Below are 20,828 nucleotides of genomic sequence, written 5' to 3'. Positions count from 1 at the left end.
TAATTTATACTTTACTTTTTTGTATCATTTTGTTTTGTAACAATTTAGTCCTCAAAGTTTCTTTTTCAAAACAAATTATTCATTTTACTTAATTGTATCTTTTAACTTTATAATTTTTTTGAAGATAACAATATTTTGGTTAAATATTTTTCCTTATTTTCTATTTTATGTGCAATTCATATCAAATCATTATTAGAAATTGCCAAATTATGATACCTATTTACCATACTCTATTGTAAAACTATTAAAATTGTAACTAGGCAACATCACCAAAGAATCTAATACTTATAGCATTATCGTAACTGAGGTCATAGTGAGATGACAACAAAACATGTTAAGAAAAACATCTTTTACCTCTAAAGTTTATTGAAGAAAAACTTTGGAAAATCCTTTTAGAACGTTATGATCTTTGAAACAAAAATTAAGTTCAAGAGTTGTTTACATGTAAAAAAAGTATTAATACCCTACAACGTCTATTAAAATAATAATTATCTTAAATTAATTATGCAAATTTATTTAATTTTGAAAAGTATTTATTTAACCCTTAAACAATAAGTGTTGCTATTTTTATATTTAAAGGAAGAAAATGTATTTATTAAAATATTAATTATTATCTTAGGAAAGAGAAAAATTGTTTTGACTTGACGGATTCAATATTTGTTCCTACGTATCGTCAAGTGTAATGGAGAACTCAAAGTCACTTAGTTTTATCATAAAAATTCTGAAATTGATTGATTAAAATTGAATTTAGTAAAAAAAAATTATTTTGAGATTAAAATTATTTTTATAAAATTATAATGTTTATGACATAAGATAACGATGAAATAAAAATGTAAAACATGAATATAAAATCAAATTGCACAAATATTGTGAAATTATACAACATAATAAGGGATAATATGCGAAAAGAAAACAACAAGTAACATAAATTAATTAGGATGCCAACAAAATAATTATTATTATTATGCAATCAACAATTGTATTGCTAAGAATGAGGATGATGACATATAATATAGTGTCTTAAAGAAAGATAGGAGATAGTTCAAGTTTGAGATTTACTTTGACTAGCATAAGGCCTTATAGGCATTTCTTCAACAACTTGGACTTTAGCATAATCACGTAATTAATTAATTTACCTCCATTGCACAAGATTTTGATTCAAACAGCCATGTATCATTTATAACATTTTCAATCATTTGCATTCTAGCTCCTACATTATTGATTTTATTACTCAATTACAAACATATAGAAAAATTAAACCCATTCATATAAAACTACTTGATAGAAGTGAAGTTTTTATATCTAGAACTATTTTCTTTTCCAAACATTTCTACTTGACAAATGTCCTTTTTATTCCCAATTTCAAATTCAATTTGGTTTCAGTGTCTAAGATAACTAAAGTTTTATCATGCAAATTAATTTTTCTGATTCTATTTTTCAAATTCAAGAAATTCACAATTTGAAGATGATTGGTGCAACTAACCTGCAAAATGCCCTATATACAATGAATCCTTCAAAATAACTCAAATTTTTTTTTTTTGAGAAATGTGTAAACAAGTTTTACAATTACAATAATGATGTGTGTCATTTGAAATTAGGTCATCTCTCTCGTGAGAAACTCAAATGTGTACAAACTATGTACCTTTTGTGAAATGTAGTAAAGATAAAGTTTCTTCTAAAGTGTGTCATTTAGCTAAACAAAGAGAACCTTTTTTTTTATTTTTTATAAAAAGGACTTTCTTTTGTTGATAGTAATAATAATTATATGATATTTTTTATTTGATACATGTAGATATCTAGGGTTCTTTATCTGTTCCCTTAATTTTTGCTTACAAATATTTTTTAACTATGGTTGATAATAATACTGGACATACTTGGATTTACTTTATGAAACAAAAGAATGAAACAACTTCTTTGATCTAAACTTTTTTTGCTCAAGTTGAAACTTAATTCAGTAAAAAATTCAAAATCATTAGAACTAATAACAACAAGCACTTTAACATGCTGACTGGTTTAAAAATAAAGGAATTTTACACCTAACTTATTGCGCTGAGGCACCTCAACAAAATGGTATTCATACTACTAGAGCTCTCATATTTCAATCTAACATATCTAAATTTTTTAGAATAATGTTGTTAATCATGTTTGTTTTTCTTATAAATATGTTACCTACTAGATTTTTAAAAGAAAAATCACCCTATCAAATTCTACACAATAAACTTCCTAGTATTACTTATTTGAAAATTGTCAGTTGTTTTAGTTTTGCCTATACCATTCATTCTAACTAAACCAAATTTAATCAAAGAGCTAAGAAATGTATATTCCTAAGATATAAAAGTAGTATAAAAGGTCATGTTCTTTATAATCTTTAAGACTAAAGAGACTTTTATCTTTACAGATGTTCTATTTATGAACAAATTTTTCCTATGATAGATAAGAACAATATTCAACAATCTAAAGATAATAACAATGTTCCTTTAATAAAACAAAATTTTCTTGTGGATGATCCTTTTTATTGATAATTAAAATGTTTTTCTAAATAATGAAATTGTTTCCCATACATTGAAGATTTAAATAATTCTTCATTTTCAAATACTAATATTGAAAATCAAGAAATAATTTATTTGGATACTAATAATAACCAAGCACAACAAGTTGATAACAATCATTACAATGCCATGAATATTCTTAGAGATAGAGAAGACCTCTATCCTATTTAAAGGATTATCATTACACATTGGCCATAATAAGCACATCAAACCATCCAACTATCAAATATCCCATTTCTTGTTATATTTTTTTATAATACTTTGTCTTCTTCGTATAAACACTACACTTTTATTATTTCTTATGTATATGAAACAAAGTCTTATAAGGAGGTTGTTCAACATAGTTGTTGGAGAAATGCTATAAGTTATATGAACTATAGGCTCTGGATAAAAATTAAACTTGAATTCTAACCTTTATTCCTCTTGGAAAAAACCTCATTAAATACAAGTAGATTTTTAAAATAATGCATCATGTAGGAGTCAATTTAGAAGCATAAGGCCGATTAGGTGCTAAGGGCTTCACACAGACTGAAGGAATCTATTTCACAGAGACCTTTAGTCTTGTGGTGAAGATGACAACTATTAGACTTCGACTTTCAATCATATCTACTTCTAATTGGAACTTACATTAATTGGATGTAAATATTGCTTTCTTACATAGCCATCTTAATGAGGAAGTATACATAGAGCATTCATCAAATCTTGAATTATGTAACACTCTCATTTTTATTCCCTTGTTTTTGGGAAAAATAGGAATTTTGGTGCAAGATTTCTCGCTCAAGCGAGACAAATATTTTCTAAACTAGGCTTTTTAGAGCATTTTTACTCAAGTGAGAGAGGATAATATTACTCCAACTGTCTTCTTTCCCATGTGAGAAAGGGCCTCGCTCAGGCGAGATGAAGCTTACCCAGCTGAGGAGTCGCAGGAAAAATAGGGAACTCTTTGGATCCATTCTTGCTTAAGTGATAATACCTCTCACCCAGGCGAGAATATTAAAAAAATTACTATTTTGTGTTCTTGCTCAAGCGAGAATCCACGGTTTGAAGGGTATTTAAAGGATTTCGTAATGAGAAATTTCATTTCTCACCAAAACCACCTCTCCCTCTTTGCTCTTTCCCTCTCTCTTCTTAGAGAAAGCCTCCAATAACTCTGGATCTCTCTCATATTTAAGCTCAAACGTTTATTTCACTCAAATCTAAGTAAGTTTTCAAAGCCTAGTCTTCGAATATTGTTCCTATTTCTCTGTTCTTTCTTCATAGTAATATACCTTGTGATGTTAGGAAGAGCTCTAGTCCTTGAGTAGTGTTTCTGATCAAGACGTGAAGTTTCTCGTTAGAGCTCACGAACAACTTAGTTGTAGAGATCCATTTTCAAGTAAAGAGAGTTATTCTTGAACCTTAGATTCTACCTAAATATGCCTATTAATCTTAAAAGAATGTGATTACCTTATTCAGCAAATTCATAAAGTTTTCTTGAACTGCATGAAAGAAATAGATTTTTGGTATAAAAAAAGTTTTTGATCTATTTAAAAACATTTGAGACAAAGTTCACCATAAAAGGTCACGAGTAAGAATGAGTTTAAGTAGTTTTACGAACAAGTTATCATCTTTTAAATAATATGTGTGTTGAGTGATGAAAAAGTTGAAGATGATAAACTTTAGGCTAAAAAAGCTTATTAAGACTGAGAGAGTATGATCTCTAGCAATATATTCTTGGATTGTACAATTTGAGCTGAGTCTGAGGATGTCTAACCCTCGACATATTGTGTTGTTTTGCATGATAATATATTGTTTTATGATTATGTATTTAGATGAAGAACTTGATTTTGTATGAGATTAACAAAAATCATTTAACTATTTGAATGAAGAAGCATGTTTCATTAAAAATATGTGAACTAAACTAAGTCTGGATATATGAAATATTATATATGTTTTACTTAATAAAATGATGAGAAAGAGATGATGGAAGAAGTGATAGTGAGTAGAATGTATGAAGTTGGTGTGAATATATGAAAGTTACTAATGAATGAAATTAGCAAAATTATGTGAGAATATTGAGAAAATGTAAGTAAAAAAGGAGTAACTAATATATGTGTCACAAAACACCAATTTATGCGATTATGATATATGTGTTGTAATACATCGACCAGTGAGATTATAACACATATTTTGTAGTTTATTAATTAGTGTAATTGTAACATATGTATTATAACAGTATGATTTGATGTACCACTGTATGGATAGTTCGGGGATATACTAGGGTATAGGGTATGGAGTTAATTATGAAAATATTGGAGAAATGAAAGTAGTAAATGCGGTTCACTAATGTATACACGATGTAAAAGTGTGATGCATTTACAGGTCTCACATTCATTTCCTAACCGAACTCCTAACTATACCTTTGCTATGAAGGCTATGCACGTACGTCTTGTATCTGTGTGTGGTTTAGCTTACCATTGACTATCCATGCTACTTAAGTCCTTCGTAACTAGGGAGAGTGCGTTGGCAACGATTCAGGGGTCCGAGAGTACCTAGAGTATTGTTAATTGATGAGATGTTCAGACTTGAAATGGATGACACGAAATTATGGATTGGTGTTGATGTTTGGTTAAGTTTGAAGTAATGTACTTAGATGACTTTTGTTTGATTACAATTGTATGAAAAATTAAAGTGATACGAGTTCAAAAATGGAAATTGATTGGACTAATTAAATAAGAAATAGAATATGTATGGTTAAATGATGAGTAATGTATATAGATAATATTGTCTGGTTAAATTTGTTGAGAATGAAATGTTGTTTTTTTATTACATGCTGCATTAGAAATATTTCTACATTATTTTGATTATTTTTTAAAAATTTCAAGATCTTTAGTGAGGCGAGGGATGCTCACCATTACAAACATTTTTCAGGTAAAGAAGAATAAAGAATATTGATCTGTTCTAGGATCATATTCGCAAGGAATGCTACGAAAAAGACTCTCTATTAGGATCAGTTATTTTGAAGAATGTAATTATATTGATTGAGTTTTTAATTAGAACTTGGAGTATTTTTATTAAACATATTGTAAATGATAATTCAAAGGTTATGTGTAATAATTACTAGTTAATTGTTTAAATTTTAATTCATGTCAAATGTTGGTTAGAAATTCATTTTATTGAAAAATAGTTTGTTTGTATCAAGAACTCAAAAAATATATAGAATGTAAAATTATAGCTTTCAGCCTAATTATAAGTTTAAGTTATGAATGCATGTTATTTTATCTATTTATGAAAATTTTGTATAGGCAAAGTTTAAATTGAATTGGCTGACTTTTATAAGTTATATTCATATATTTGTACAATTTCCTAAAATCATTTAGAATTTGTAAATTTTTCACTTAAGTCTTATTCATATATATATATATATATATATATATATATATATATATATATATAAGCTCTTGCACTTGATTTGAGCCTTTCATTTAACTTACATATAACGAGTTATAATTTATTACTTTATTAATGTAACACCTTAATTTTAATTTCAATTTAATAATAATTTCGTAAATTAAAATAACCAATTTTTTTTAAAAATACTTCGAAACAAGGGAAGGGTTACAAATTAATATCAAATGACTGCTACAAGACTAGTTCAGTTACAACAATTTCAAAATAAAAGCTAAGTTCTATAGCAATCTATCCATCCCTTCACTGAGTCCGGTGCTGATCGTCTTGATTACCTGAAAAATGAATGTAAGGGTGAGTACTCTACACTACTCAAAAATACACAATCAACGTAGAGCTTCACCTCTGGAACATTTTCAATACATTAAACAAACACAATTACAAGCAGCATAATTACATAGCTCATGTCAATTTAACACCTATGCATTCACGGCATCGACATCATTTCACATTCATAAGTACAATACATAAATCCATGCATGTGCACGCTAGCCGCACTCACTGTGGTACTGTGATCACAGATTTTCACTATGAATGGTCGTCGGTTACCCCCGCCTCACGGATACCACATAGGCAGTCACTGGTCGCTCAACAAAGGTAATGGTCAGAGGTCTAGTCAGGAAGAGGGTGTGTAGCCCATGGTGCACCCGTTCCACAGTCGGTGTCACCACCACTCCCTCTTCCCTAAGGTATTTCTACCGTCCTCATCTTTCACACCCCTAGTGTATCGCTGAATCATTCACAGTACATTACAACGGTGTTAACACGCCCATTCACACATATTCCATTCACGCATGCAGTAATCATGCTTACACACGGCACACAGCCCACATTCCATTTCACAGTACATAACACGTAGCCTACAATTATCGTTCATATTACACGGCCCTTGGGCCCACATTTTCAAAATATTCATTCAAATATACGGCACAAGTGTCCATACTCATTCTATCACACAACATTTACATACAATCCACATCCATCGATTTCAGATCAACACAAATAATGTTTACATATCACAGCACATGACCAATATTACATTTCTCAGCAATTTCCTACCCATTAACTCAGCCACAACACAATATTCAGCAAAATATCAACAATTCATGCACAAAAGAGTATGATAAAGTCTCCCCTTACCTTGGATTGAAGACCCATACGCTAAATTCACCAAGAAGCGGTCTCCCCTCACGGATTTCATCCTCCAAGCGTTCCCCACATGGATTTAACCTTCAATCAAGGTCTCGAACGGCTTTGGAGGCAATTTAATCGATGAAAAAGGGTTTAGGAACGAGAGGATTAAAGGGATTTTGAAGGGAGAGGGAGAAATAACTCTCCCCGAATCCTAACCCCCTTTAAATCCTTTTCTGGTCGCGACACTCTCGCTACAGCGAGATATTCTCGCTGCAGCGACACGCCATCACGCTGTAGCAAAAATATCAGACGAAATCGCACCCTGGTTTTTGCAAAATCTCGCTACAGCGAGACCCTCTCGCTACAGCGAGACTGCACCCAGAAATGCACTCCAAACTGTCGCTCTCTTGCTACAACGAGATGTCTCTCGCTATGGTGAAAAGGTGACAGTTTCAGGCCTTCCTCCCAGGGCCCTCTCGCTACAGCAAGAACAGCCCAGAATTACTCCCTGCACTTAGCCCATTTCAGCCATATCTAGTCATGCATACACACAATACACACATCCATATACTTAATACACATAAACATCATTATCAAGTAAATCAACACTCATATATATACATTTAGATTTATATAAATAACAATAATTAATATTACAAAATTTGGGGCGTTACAATTGACCGTTAGATGTAAGTTAAATGAAATATTTAGATCAAGTGTAAGAGTTTTTAAACTTACACTGGTGTAAGAAGATCATGTCCTTGTATACATATATATATATATATACATATATATATATATATATATATATATATTCAAGGGAAATTATTTAAATTATAATAAGGATGTTACAAATTGCAAATGAGAAGTTGGTTTGTAAACTTACGGACTTAGACAAGCTAGCAGACAATGGAAATGTTAAGTTGATTAAGACTCCCTTTTCATTAAATTTTTCTAAATTCATAGTTAATTATTCTTTATTCACAAAAATAACATCCAAAGGCTTCACAATTATTCTTACTTATGTAGATGATTTAGTGCTTGTTAGTAAGGATTTGGATGATATCAATAATGTCAAACAAATTCTTCATAAAGAGTTTGGCATTAAATAACTTGGACAACTCAATTTTTTCTTGAGTTTAGAAGTAGTCAAATATGTTAAAGATATTCTATCTTTATCAAAAGAAGTATGCTTTGAATTTACTTCAAGAAACTAGTTTATTGGCTTCAAAACCTTCTTCTACACCAATGGATCACACTCATCATCTTCATAAAGCTTCGGGACCTATGTTTGAAGGTGTTACAAAGTATAGAAGATTGCTTGGAAGACATATTTACCTAACTACTACTGGGTCAGCCATATCCTACGCTGTTGGTAAACTAAGTCAATCTCTTAATTATCCTACTATTATTCACTATCAAGTTGCTCTTAGGTGTTGAAATGCATAAAAAATGCACCAAGGGAAGGTATTTTCTTTCCTATCATGTCAAATTTGAAACTCACAGGTTACATAGATTTTGATTGGAGTACTTGTATTGACTCACGAAGCTCTACTTCTAGTTTATGCTTCTTTTTATGATAATCTTTGCTATTTTGGCAAAGTAAGAAATAATTTGTTGTATCTGAATCATTCTTGAATGCAGAGTATAGAGTCATGACTTTGGCAACATGTGAAGCTCAATATAAATAGTCTATCTTTTACAGAATTTTGACATTCTGTCATATTACGAGTTATATTATTTTATGACAACTAATCAACGAGATACACAACTAAAAATTCTGTTTTTCATGAAAAAAACTAGACACATTGAGATGAATTGTCATATTATCAGAAAAAAGTTGAATAAGAATTTTTTTGTTTCTATGTCTATCATTTTAAAGGAACAAGTTACTAATGCATTGACAAAACCTTTAGCATCAGGTCTTTTCTAAGTTCTTATTTTCAAACTTAAGGTGTACGATATATACATTTCATCTTGAGGAGGCATGGTACAAAATATATTGTTTCTTAGAATTAGTTGTTAGTTAATTATTTGCCTTTTTTAGTTAGCTTGTTATTGATTACAATTAATTTGTTGTTATTTTTGTCTTTTAGTTTTATAATTGCTTGTATTGTTCTTTCTTAAAGTAATTTTTGTAATCATTCTTTTCTGTCTTTCTGTAATAAAAGGTTACATTCATTACTTCTAAAGTTCTTTCCTCTAACTCTCTCCTTCTACACTTTGTGCCATATATTTTAACAAGTTATGTTCAGTTTTCTATAAGTAATTATTTGAGAGTTAATTTTTAAAGGAAAGAAGAAACTTTATATAAAAATTATTTTTATTTGAAAATTTTTAAACAAGAAGTGCATGATTTATAAATCCTTTTAATAGCATTCTTTTAAGTTTTTTTCTATTTAACCATTTTTATTACTTTTCACTCTCCTCTTTTATCTTTTAAACATTTCTTTTTTTTATTTTCGTCCAAACTCTCAATCAAAGTATAAGGCTTTAGACTTAATTCTCATTTGATCCGCCCTATCCTATCCTAGGTCCAAACCTAGCATAGCTCTATCATTTCCGTTCATTCAGTATTAATACATGATTCATCCATATTAGTCATTCATTTTCCAAATTAAATCCACAACTTAGAGAAACGTCCCTTACTTATAACATTCCCAATACGTTTTTTATTTGCAATTAGCCATTAAACCTTATTTAATTATTATAGGTTTCAAAATTATGACAATGACTTCAATCCTCAATATATTCACACACACACACTGATTATACTCTAAACTTTCTATTAAAAAGGCCTTTTCACTGCTACCACTTTATATACAAACTTTTTTTGCCACCATTTGAATGGTGGTATAACTTTACCAAACTTTCTCGCTTAGATATTTTGCTCATGCATACATACATCATGATTTTAAAATATCGCTGTAACATAGAGTCACATTAATTTGGGCATCATTGATATTAGAGATTATTGCGAATCACGATTCCCCAATAGGATTTATTTACTTGATGTCAATAATTATTTATTACAACTGATATCTGGCTATATTGGGGAGAAAACACGAAGCATCTCATGCATGGCATAGGTATGTTTAGATCACTTGAGAAGGAATTTTTGGAGCCAAAAAGCAGAGTACTTGGGATATCTTCTCAAATTGTTCTTGTAATCCACATATATTAGGCCAAATCGAACTGTGTAACCAGCATCCCATTCAAAGCTATCCGAAAACGACCATGCATAGTAACCCTTCACGTTAACACCCTCTCTGCAAGGAAAATGAAAACATGTGAATTACCACAACTAAACGCCATTCATTATGAAACAAATTTGTACTTGTACTTAAATTCTTTGTTAACATAAAGAAACCCCATTTTGATTCTCAGTACTTGATCGCTTGAAGGAGGAATTTAAGATGGCTATCATGGTATCTAATCCTGGTACCATCCTTGCGGGCTTCATTCACTGGAATTGAGTCATTCCTTGCTTCAGCAACACCTTAAAAAATTAAGAACCGTATAATATTATTTTCTAATTAACATAATCAATTATGGGTAATTAAGCTAATCTTAAATAAAATATATGCCTCACTTCACTTGTTACATCAATTATAATGGACAAAGAAGCAACATCTAGGCCAAACAAAATAGGTTCTTAATCAATTAAGGAATTAATTGCATGATTAGAAATGTTATGATAGGATAATTGTAATGTTTACATCCCTATTTACTATCCTGAACAAAAATTGAATTGTATGGTAGTTACCATTTTCAGTGATGTAAATTATTGGATTCCTGTATGTATCCTTTATGTATACCATAAGTTGATGAAGTCCCTTTGGATAGATAAAGAGCCAATCCAAAGCAGTCTGCACGCACAACCATAATGTTTTCATTAGTTGTAGAAATGCATGTTAATTTGCTATGGAATAGTTTACATAATTAACACTAGTTTCATTGATATAGGAAATACTTCTTGTATGCCATGAAGAAAATGGTCCATTATCAAGGGTAAAAAATGAGTTAAGTCGAGTTAACGTCCATGAAGTTTGAGTAGCATGATTCTTGAATTTAAAGTCTGATCTAGCATTTAAGGTTTGGCCTTTTCAAGAGTTCGACCTAACCTGCAACGTTATTTAAAAGCTACTTTGTAGAAGATCTTTAAATAAATAAAAAAACATAATTTTAAATAAAAATACTTGAATCTTTAAATAATAATAATGTTTATTTGAATATGTCGGTTTGGTAAGTCTAAACGACTTTATAATAGTTCAAACTCTGGTCTTTTTAACTAAATATACTCTTAGAAAAAGTCCTAACATAACGTATTTAATAAATAAATTAGGCCTAGTTTTCCACCCTTGTGTCTAATATTATACAAGCAGAAGTTAAAAATAAGAGTTGGTTTAAATAGTTTGAAAGAAAATTTACTGTACCGGGGTCCCAACAGCTAGACCGTTCCTTTCAGCTGTGATGAATAGAAAATTGTTGCTTGTCTTTGTCAGTAAAATGTTAAAGAAATAATTATAAAATGATTGTGGTTAATTTTATCTAGATTTGCTGAGTGTACTTACTGGTGAGAGAGGCTAGTATATCTGTGTAGAAGGTCCTGTTGGTTCTGACGGGTGCAGCATGTTCAGCAAAATATGTGGTGTAATAATTCACACCAAGAAAATCAACGGAACCTTTGAGACTTTCAGCTTCAGCTTTTGTGAATTTTGGGAGCCTATCACCAACCGAAGATCTCATACTCTCGGGATAGTCACCGTACGTGACAGGAAGGGCATACCTTAAAAAAACATTAAAAAATATGTTCAATTACAATGTTCATGAATTAATATATATTTTTTGATATATAAGATCAAAGTTCTAATTTTATTATTATTTACGATGAGAAATACGTACCAACCAAAGAAAAATTCCAGAGCTCGATTTGCAGCCTTGTGATCGGGGTCAGTGTTAGATTTTGGCAAAAAGAAGTGAGTCGGTATGGTAATCCCAATTTGTCCTTTTTGATGAGCCTACCAAAACCCCACAATAGTTTACCAACGTTGATGAGACATCGCATATATGAGTTTTATTACTTATTCCTAATCTCTAATATTTAATTTTGCTTTTAATAATAATTATTTGGACGTTTAATTTATTTTATTTTTTATAAATTAAAGTATCGAGATCAATTGATTTGATTTATTAATTGAAAATAATTAATTAAGTAGTGGAAATAACTCTAAAATTTGCCTTCAAGAGAACTAATATAACTAATAAAAAGTTCCGTCGTTAATAATAAATAAGATAACAAATACTAACAAGTGTCTTAGAAACAGTAGTTACAATATTAAAATAAATAATTCCTTTCTTAAAATTAACATAATTTTTAATAAAAATATTTTATTTTTAATTTTTTAGTCAGTGTTCTTAGAATATTAATCAGCAAGACTCTAACAAAATTGTCAAAATAACGTTATTGATACATGGAATATTGATAGCTTAATTTGTTAAAGTTCTAATTTTCAAAATAATGCTAGCATTAAGTCACCAACAAATTAAGGATTGGTTTTGATAATATAATACCATCAGCCAATTAATGAGACGATTCTAAAAATAAAAACAAAGGACTTAGAACTAAAACACAACAATATTTGTAAGAAAGATAAGCAAGTGTCCATTATAAGATATTAATTTTTGAAAGTGAAAACTATACCAGGGAAAATTAATTAATTTTGTTACGAAAGAACTATTCAAGTGGAATGATAATTAATAATATATGGACATGGTTATTTTTGTCGAATGTAAATATTTCGAGGTGAACCTGGTATTTGGTCTTGTACAATGTGGCCCCTGCCGCATGAGCTAGTAATAAGTTATGGCCAACGATGTAGGGTTCAGTGGATGAGTCACCGGCACTGCAATTGGCAACGTACTTGGAACATCTACCTGGTGCAAAGGTTCCACCATTGTAGCCATTGAGACTATATGACAAGGGTTCATTCAGAGTGACCCAATGCTTCACTCTATCACCAAAGGTCTTGAAGCAGAAGTTCGCATAGCCACGAAAATCCTCCCTAATTACCCAAAGGAAAGTTAATGGTTAACTGAGTGTAAAAAAGCATCTAGTATTACTAGGCATTCTATAATTCTCAATTTTAAAACCCATTTTTCGTTTGTGTAAAATTTGTTGAAACTTATGTAACTTACACTACTTTAGGACTACGAAATCCTCCATACTCATCTTCAAGAGCCTGTGGGAAGTCCCAGTGGAAAAGGGTGACAAAAGGTGTTAAGCCTGTCCCAAAAGAAGCCAAAACGAGTTAGGAAGCTGAATTTGTAGAGGAATAGTGAATAAATCAAAATATTAAGAGAGGTTTACCATTTGACAAGATCTCATCAATGAGATTGTTGTAGAATTTCACCCCTAAGGGATTGACGTCTCCTTTGCCCTCTGTAGGAAATAATTCAATGTTTTGAAATCACTTTCCATTTACACGGATTCTTTTTCTTTTTTTCTTTCAACGAGTTAGGGTTATATCTTACTGGGGAAGATTCTCGTCCAAGAAATGGAGAATCTGAAGGAGTCCAGCCCCATTTCTTTCACCACTTTTATGTCACTCTGCGACATTAATGCATTGGCAGTTTAATTTTCTAATTCAATTCTGTTCATATTAATTATTAAGGAGACCAAAATACATAAGGTTTCTTTTTTATTGATATATTTTAATTAAAATATATTAACAGAGTAATTAATCATGGATTGTCATTTTAATAAAAAATTAATTTTATAACAATTAATTTAACAATGTTTTTAATTGATTAACAATATAAAAAACTGTTATTCTGAAAAGCATATTAAGTTAAACTGCAAATTTGAAGGCAAAAGTGTACCTTGTACCGATGATAAAAATCAGCTCCAACATCACCGGTGCTATGATCCCAAATTTTTTCTGCTCATACCACAGAAAAATAAGAGGATTGAACTCTTGTTAGGACCTCAACAACGCACGCAAAAGCATAGATAACATTGATACCCATCTACACTCTAATATAATATAAATGAATGTTAAAAGCTCATTTACACTGATAAATTACCTCTAAACTGAACGAGGGGATGGATTTTTTTATTTTTTTTAGTGACTGTTTGATTGAGTTTATTTTAGAGAAATAGTAACTTTTTTTACCGGATTTTTTAAAAGAGCTTTTGTTAGATAAGTGATTCTTAAAAGAAGGCTTAAATTAAACTTTTAGTTCTTACATTCTTATTAGATTTTAATTTTAGCCTTTTATTTTTTTTTTCATATTCAATATTTTGGTCCCTAATGATGAAATGACTGCCCAACACTTTGTCGTGTGTCAAACATTTATGAAATTATGTCATTATTAAGAATAAAAAATGCTAAAGAAAAATTAAATAGTAAAATAAATGTTTTTAGAAAGACTAAAATCAAAATCATACCAAAATATAAAATTTATATATCTAAGTTTTTTCAAATTAATAATATGAGTAGTTTAACTTTAATTTAAATGAATAATCACTTTTATTTTTAAAAAAATCCATTAAAAATTGAAAGAAATAAACAATTATTTCTTAAAAATAAGGTAATTAAACTAAACATGTTATGCAAGTCTCTCACTTAACTCAGTTTAATTCAAGGGGAAAAAAATACATTCTCACTCAGCATTAGCATTTTTAGGCCTAATTTTCAAATAAAAGTAACATTATTTAGACAGTTAAGTACCAGAATGCTGTCTAGTGTAAGTGTCCCATATACTTGGTCCCCTGCCATCTACATTTGCTGCTCCTTCAGCCTGAATAATTGGCAAAACAATGGAACTTTAGTGTGATTAGTTTTTGACATTTGGTGTTCAAGAAATTACGTATACAAGGAATGCATTGTTATGTGGTGATTGGAACCTGGTACGCGGAGGAACCTATTCCAAATGCAAAACCAGAAGGAAAAAGGCTCCTATTGAATGATGCAACATAGTGGCTTGGCTCCACGCTTGACGTTGCAGTTCCAGTAACACTACCCAGAATGGTGGCAAGAGATATAAGACAGAGGAAAGAAGCACTTCTAGTTCTCATCACTGCTTTCATATCCAAACTCTAGAAAATGCATTCTATTTAAACCAAAAATGAGTGGGGTTTATTTTGTCTTTAACAGTATTTTGACGTACAATTGTCGGCTAATTTCTAAATTTTAATTTTAATTTGATGATTAGGTAGAAGTCATTTCAAAATGATTTTTACACTCAAATAATTATTCTTATGATTATAGAATAATATTTGAAATGGTTATTTAGACGATTTTTTTAAACTTATGGAATATTCACATGTATTATTATAGTTTTTTTTTATTGAAAATTATAAAGTACAATGTGATTTAATGCATTGATGGACATTATTATAGGCTTGAGTATTTTAGATGGTAATAAATAGTTTAAACCTCTAAAATATGCAATAGAACGGGTAAAAAGAGGAGAGAAATAATTTAAAAGAAAAAAAAATGAATGTTGTTAATCTTGTGATAGAAAATGAAAACATAAATATAAAAGAAAGTAAGTGTAAAAATATACTTACTTTATTTAGATATCTAATTAACAATTTCTTTCATTTCTTCAACTATTTCCTTATATTCTAAAATATAATACAAGAGTTTGTCACTGAACTGCCATCTAGTGGGTGTAATTAGTATTATTTAACGGAAAAAAATTGTTCAAACTCAATAAAACTATTATGGATGATAAAATTTTCATTCTTAATATTTAATATAAATGTATTTATCAAAACTAAAATTCAAAAATACATATTAAGACTACTATGAGTGCATTTAGTATTATTTAATGAAAATTCTTCTTTTTAATATTTAATATAAATATATTTATTAAAATTCAAACTTAAAATTATATTTTTTAAGTATTTAATGTAAATATATTTATTAAAACTTGAACTCAAAATTATATATATTAAGTTATGACAATTCTCAATTAATTAATCCACGCATTTAGTAGTATATTTAAATTTCAAAAAATTATTTTTATTTAAAATTATTTTTAAAAATATTATTTCAAAATTTATTACCTTAAGAATGTATTTTGGAGTTTATTTAGGAGCACATCTTAATTAAACATTTTTTTTCTGGAACTTAATTAAACATTTATTAATAACAAATTATGTGAAGGAATATTAAATAAATTTAACTATAAAAATTTTCAAATAAGTTGAAAATAATTTTTCTAATATGTTATACTGAAAAAATTGTTAAAATAAAATAAATTGTAAAAATCATAAATTATTTTAAAAACTTTCAAATACAATGCAATATAAAACCTAAGATGTTTCATTTATCACTTCTTAGTCAGTGTACAACAAATTTCTTTTCACTTCTATAATTTCGCTAAATAGCTTTGTGTACTGTTAGTGGGATTGTTTAATGTAAAGAAAGACATTTCATTGTTTAGAGTTGCGTCACTGATATTTTTTACTATCAATTTCTTTTAAGGTGGAAACTAAAATGTGTTCTTAAAATCAAAAGACCTGAGATTAAAATACAAGATCTTCTGTTATATATATATATATATACACACGTATGTATGTATTTGAACGCAATGAAATATTACACTATTGCTTCTTCACGTATTTAACTAATATGTTTCAAAGAAGAATTGTTTTCTTGCTGCTGATACTTACTAATATGAAATTCTTATATTAAGAAAAATATAAAATTATTTTTAAAAACTTTATTAAAGGAGTCATATAAATAAATAATTCTTGATAAAAAAAATTTAAGATGTTTAACATATTAAGAATTTAATAATTTTATTTATCATATTTTGTATATTATAATCGTTAACAAGTTCTAATTAAATAAGGTTTTTATTTTTAAAAATTTATAAATTTCTTATTTAGTCCCTCATTAACAGTGTTAATCACTTTTGTCTGTTTTTTAAATTTTTTCAAAAGTTATATTATTTTTAAATACTGTCATAATTATTTCTTTAATTGATTCTAACAAATTTTATAATATTTTTATATTTTCATATATTTTTTAATTATTAAATTATACATATAAACTTATTTTAAAATAAAATAACAGTGTATTCCAAAACTAGTTACAGTAGAAACTCTTTAAATTAATAATGTCAGGACCGGAGAAATTTATTAATTTAGAGAGTTATTAATTTATCGATAAATTAATAATTATTAATTTAAAGAGTTTTTAAGTAATTATACTGTACATACCAAACAAAAAGGCAAATTAATCTATGCCTCTTAGAATTACGTTGCAGCGAACTTTGGGACTCAACGTACAGTAAATTAGTAACTACACTATATATGCATTGGAAATCAATAATGACTTTTGAAGTACAGTAAATGTAAACAAGAGGAACAAATGTGTTCAATGTATTCTTAAGCAAGTTTGGCATATATAAATTACATGAATGTGTTAGAGTATTCAAACCATATCTCACAAGATGGCTTCTCATCTAAAAGGTGTTGCAAAATCAACTATGTCAGATCAAATACGTAAGGAGTTGTGTGAGTATAAGAGAGATAATCCTGCAAGCACACAAAAAGACTTGTAGAGATGGCTTGAGGGAAAATTCCAGTTGAAAGTTAGTCAAGAAACAATATCAAACACACTTAAGCGGTCAGATGACTATCTCTCTGCTAAAATAGAAAAGGTAAGAGCAGAGATCAAAAGACACAAACCAGCAAAATATCCTGACATGGAGAAGGTTGTTTATGAGTGGTTTCTCCAACATCAAGAACGTGTGAATATCACAGGAGAATTAATTTTGCAGAAGGCAAGAGATACAATGAAACTCGTGTACCCTCATGATTATTCAGATTTTAACTTCTCTATAGGATGGCTTGGGAAATTCAAGCACCGACATGGCATAAAGTCATTTCGTCGTTTTGGCGAGAGTGGGTCTGTTGATATACAAGACATGGAGCAGAAATTGGTATCGATTCAGGAGAAAATTGATCAGTTTCCTATGAAAGATGTTTTCAATATGGATGAAACTGGGTTGTTTTATAGGCTACAAGCTGATCATTCATTGGCAACAAAACAACTTGAAGGAAGAAAACAAGATAAAGAAAGACTGACGGTAGTTATTTGTTGCAATGAAGATGGCTCTGAAAAAATCCCTCTATGGATTATTGGGAAATATGCAAAGTCTCGTTGCTTCAAGAATGTCAACATGAATAGCTTGAATTGTCATTTGACCAAATGTTCGTTCATTTGACCAATATGTTCGTTCATTTGACCAAATGATGCATGGTAGAAGAGTTCTACTTGTGGTGGATAATTGTCCAGCACATCTAAGAAATATTGAAGGGCTAAGAAACGTTGAGTTGTTCTTCTTGCCACCCAACATGACATCAAAGATTCAACCTTGCGATGCTGGGATAATAAGAGCTTTCAAGATGCATTACCGTAGAAGGTTTTACCGCAAAATATTGGAAGGTTATGAGGTGGGACAATCTGATTTAGGGAAGATAAATGTCCTTAATGCTATCAATTTGGCAATCTCAGCTTGGACGATAGATGTTCGAAAAGAAACAATAGCGAATTGCTTCCGACACTGTAAAATTCGTTCAGATAGTGACGTTGCAAGAAATTTGGATGAATCCACTTTTGATGAAGAAACTCAAGACCTCGAGACTATGATCAATCAATGTGGCTATCGTAATAAGATGGATATCGACAATCTAATGAACTACCCAGGTGAAAATAAAGCATGTTCGGAGGTTCAGAGTTTAAAAGATATTGTGGTTACTATCATTGAGAACAATGCAGAGGATGACGACGAAGATGATACAGTGTCTTTGGAGCCTGTTACGCGAAAGGAAGCACTTATGGCGTCGAACACTCTTCACAACTTTATGATACAATACAAAAATACAACACCTGAGCTATTGGATGCAATAAGAAAAGTTAGAGATGAGCTCCAAATAGACTTGAACTTTAAAAGAAAACAGACAACTATTGAATCATATTTCAATAAAAGTGTAATATATTTTTTTCAGTTTCTATGAATTATTAATTTATGACTTTCTTGAGACCGAAAATTATAAAGGGATCTCCCGAAAAATTATTATCTTATTATTTTATCGAGTTTTTCAATTTTTTATATTGGCTCAAGTCGGGACCAGATAAATTTATTATTTTAGAAAGTTTATTAATTTATCGAATATTAATTTAAAGAGTTTTTACTGTAATTTAATTTAAAAAGAGATTACTCAAACGAGTGAAAAAGCTTCTGATTATTGATATGCCAATAATACTAATTTTGTTTTTTTAATAGAAGTGAAACGTTGAAGTCTGAGGAGCCTGCAGATTTGGATATTAACGATTAAAATATTTATATATATTTTTTATACATCAAAATTTTATTAAAAATAAATTTAGAGTAAAATTTTTTTAACGTATTATAACTTTAAAAAAAATTAATAATATATATAAAAAAATTATTAATTTAATTCACATATTTCATTAATTTTTAAAAAAATTTATTAAAAATTACTTTTAAAATACATGTCTCAATCTTTTGGCTCAAATTTTTATTTCTTGGTTGAATTGATTTTCATAAATTTTTTTTTTCTTTTTACTCATTTAACACTTCTGACAGCTTTAACACTTCTGACAGCTGGGTCTTATCTCCTTTATCACTCCATGCATGGCATGCCAAGTTATATGTCCTATCTATTAATTTAAGATTTGACAAGAAAAGAAATATTAAATTTATGAATATAATAAAATAGCTGAATATAATATTAAGATTTGACAATGATATTTTTAATTAAATAGCTGAATATAATAATGTCTATAGACATGCATTATTACTTAAATTCAAGAAAATTTGAATAACACAAGTTTTATTAATATATTTTAATTAATTAATTATTTAATTATAACAATAACAATGTACTTCATTAAAAATTACTCACCACTTTCAAAGTACTCTTGATTCATTAATACGATAGGGAGTCTAACCCCCATTTTTGTCGCTATCCCCAATTGCAACAAAGGACAAAAAGATTGGCTGATAAAAATAGTAATAAGAATAATATAAGGGTTGTCGTGTTTCTCGTGTGACTTGTGAGCCACACTAATAGTACAGCTATACTTAATTATTTTAATGAATAAATAATATTTTTTTAAGGACTGATGTGTCAACATTTTACGCTGTTGGTAGATTTGGAAAATTTTTCAAATTAATTTAATTAATAAAACATTATTCTATTAGTTTTTTTACACATTTATATTTGTATTAGTCTTTACATAAAAGACAGAAAATAAAAAATCAGATGACATTGTAATATAATGAAGGATAGAAAAGAAAAATAAATATATAAATAATATTATTCTTTTAAAAATATGTTTTAAAATAAAACAAAAAATTTATTTGCTATTTCTTTTACTGTTAATAAAAGTCCTATTTAAATGAATTTATAGAGAAGTAAAGAGAAAAAATAATATAAAAAATAAATAATTTTTTTATAAATTAAAATTAATTTATATGAAAATTATTATTTATTTATTACAAAATCTTAGCCAGGTGCTCATACCCGTGTCGCTCAACGAACTTAACAATATGTGCGGATAGGTTATCATTTAAATTTTTTTTCTTTTAGTAGTTTAAACAAAATTTCTATGTGTTTGTACCTTGAGAGAGAGAAAATAAAAAAGTAAT

The 20,828-nt window shown here is 29.0% G+C and overlaps 1 protein-coding gene and 1 pseudogene across 1 annotated transcript; one reads left to right on the top strand and one right to left on the bottom strand.

Moving 5' to 3' along the window:
- Positions 1-10,075: 10,075 nt before the first annotated feature.
- LOC113856541 (vicianin hydrolase-like) lies at positions 10,076-15,210 on the bottom strand. The gene is made up of 13 exons (XM_027488395.1): positions 15,040-15,210; positions 14,864-14,933; positions 14,013-14,071; positions 13,665-13,740; positions 13,501-13,572; positions 13,329-13,416; positions 12,943-13,195; positions 12,036-12,151; positions 11,705-11,919; positions 11,567-11,598; positions 10,897-10,999; positions 10,521-10,629; positions 10,076-10,399 (listed from the first exon to the last, which is right to left on the bottom strand). Exons 1-13 carry the CDS (start codon positions 15,208-15,210, stop codon positions 10,231-10,233), a joined length of 1,533 nt encoding a protein of 510 aa, XP_027344196.1. The 3' UTR covers positions 10,076-10,230.
- Positions 15,211-17,600: 2,390 nt separating this feature from the next.
- Positions 17,601-19,134, top strand: LOC113856492 (annotated as a pseudogene).
- Positions 19,135-20,828: the final 1,694 nt, after the last annotated feature.

Source organism: Abrus precatorius, unplaced genomic scaffold, assembly GCF_003935025.1.
Source record: "Abrus precatorius isolate BTA unplaced genomic scaffold, Abrus_2018 Scaffold11, whole genome shotgun sequence".
Taxonomy (NCBI): Eukaryota; Viridiplantae; Streptophyta; class Magnoliopsida; order Fabales; family Fabaceae; genus Abrus; species Abrus precatorius.
This window is presented reverse-complemented; position numbering and strand designations above follow the sequence as displayed.

Coding starts and splice junctions, on each gene's coding strand:
- LOC113856541 (XM_027488395.1), bottom strand. CDS start 15,210: ATGAGAACTAGAAGTGCTTCTTTCCTCTGTCTTATATCTCTTGCCACC. Junction 13,196..13,328: donor TTTCGTAGTCCTAAAGTAGT/GTAAGTTACATA, acceptor TTGGGTAATTAG/GGAGGATTTTCGTGGCTATG. Junction 10,630..10,896: donor AATTTACATCACTGAAAATG/GTAACTACCATA, acceptor TAATTTTTTAAG/GTGTTGCTGAAGCAAGGAAT.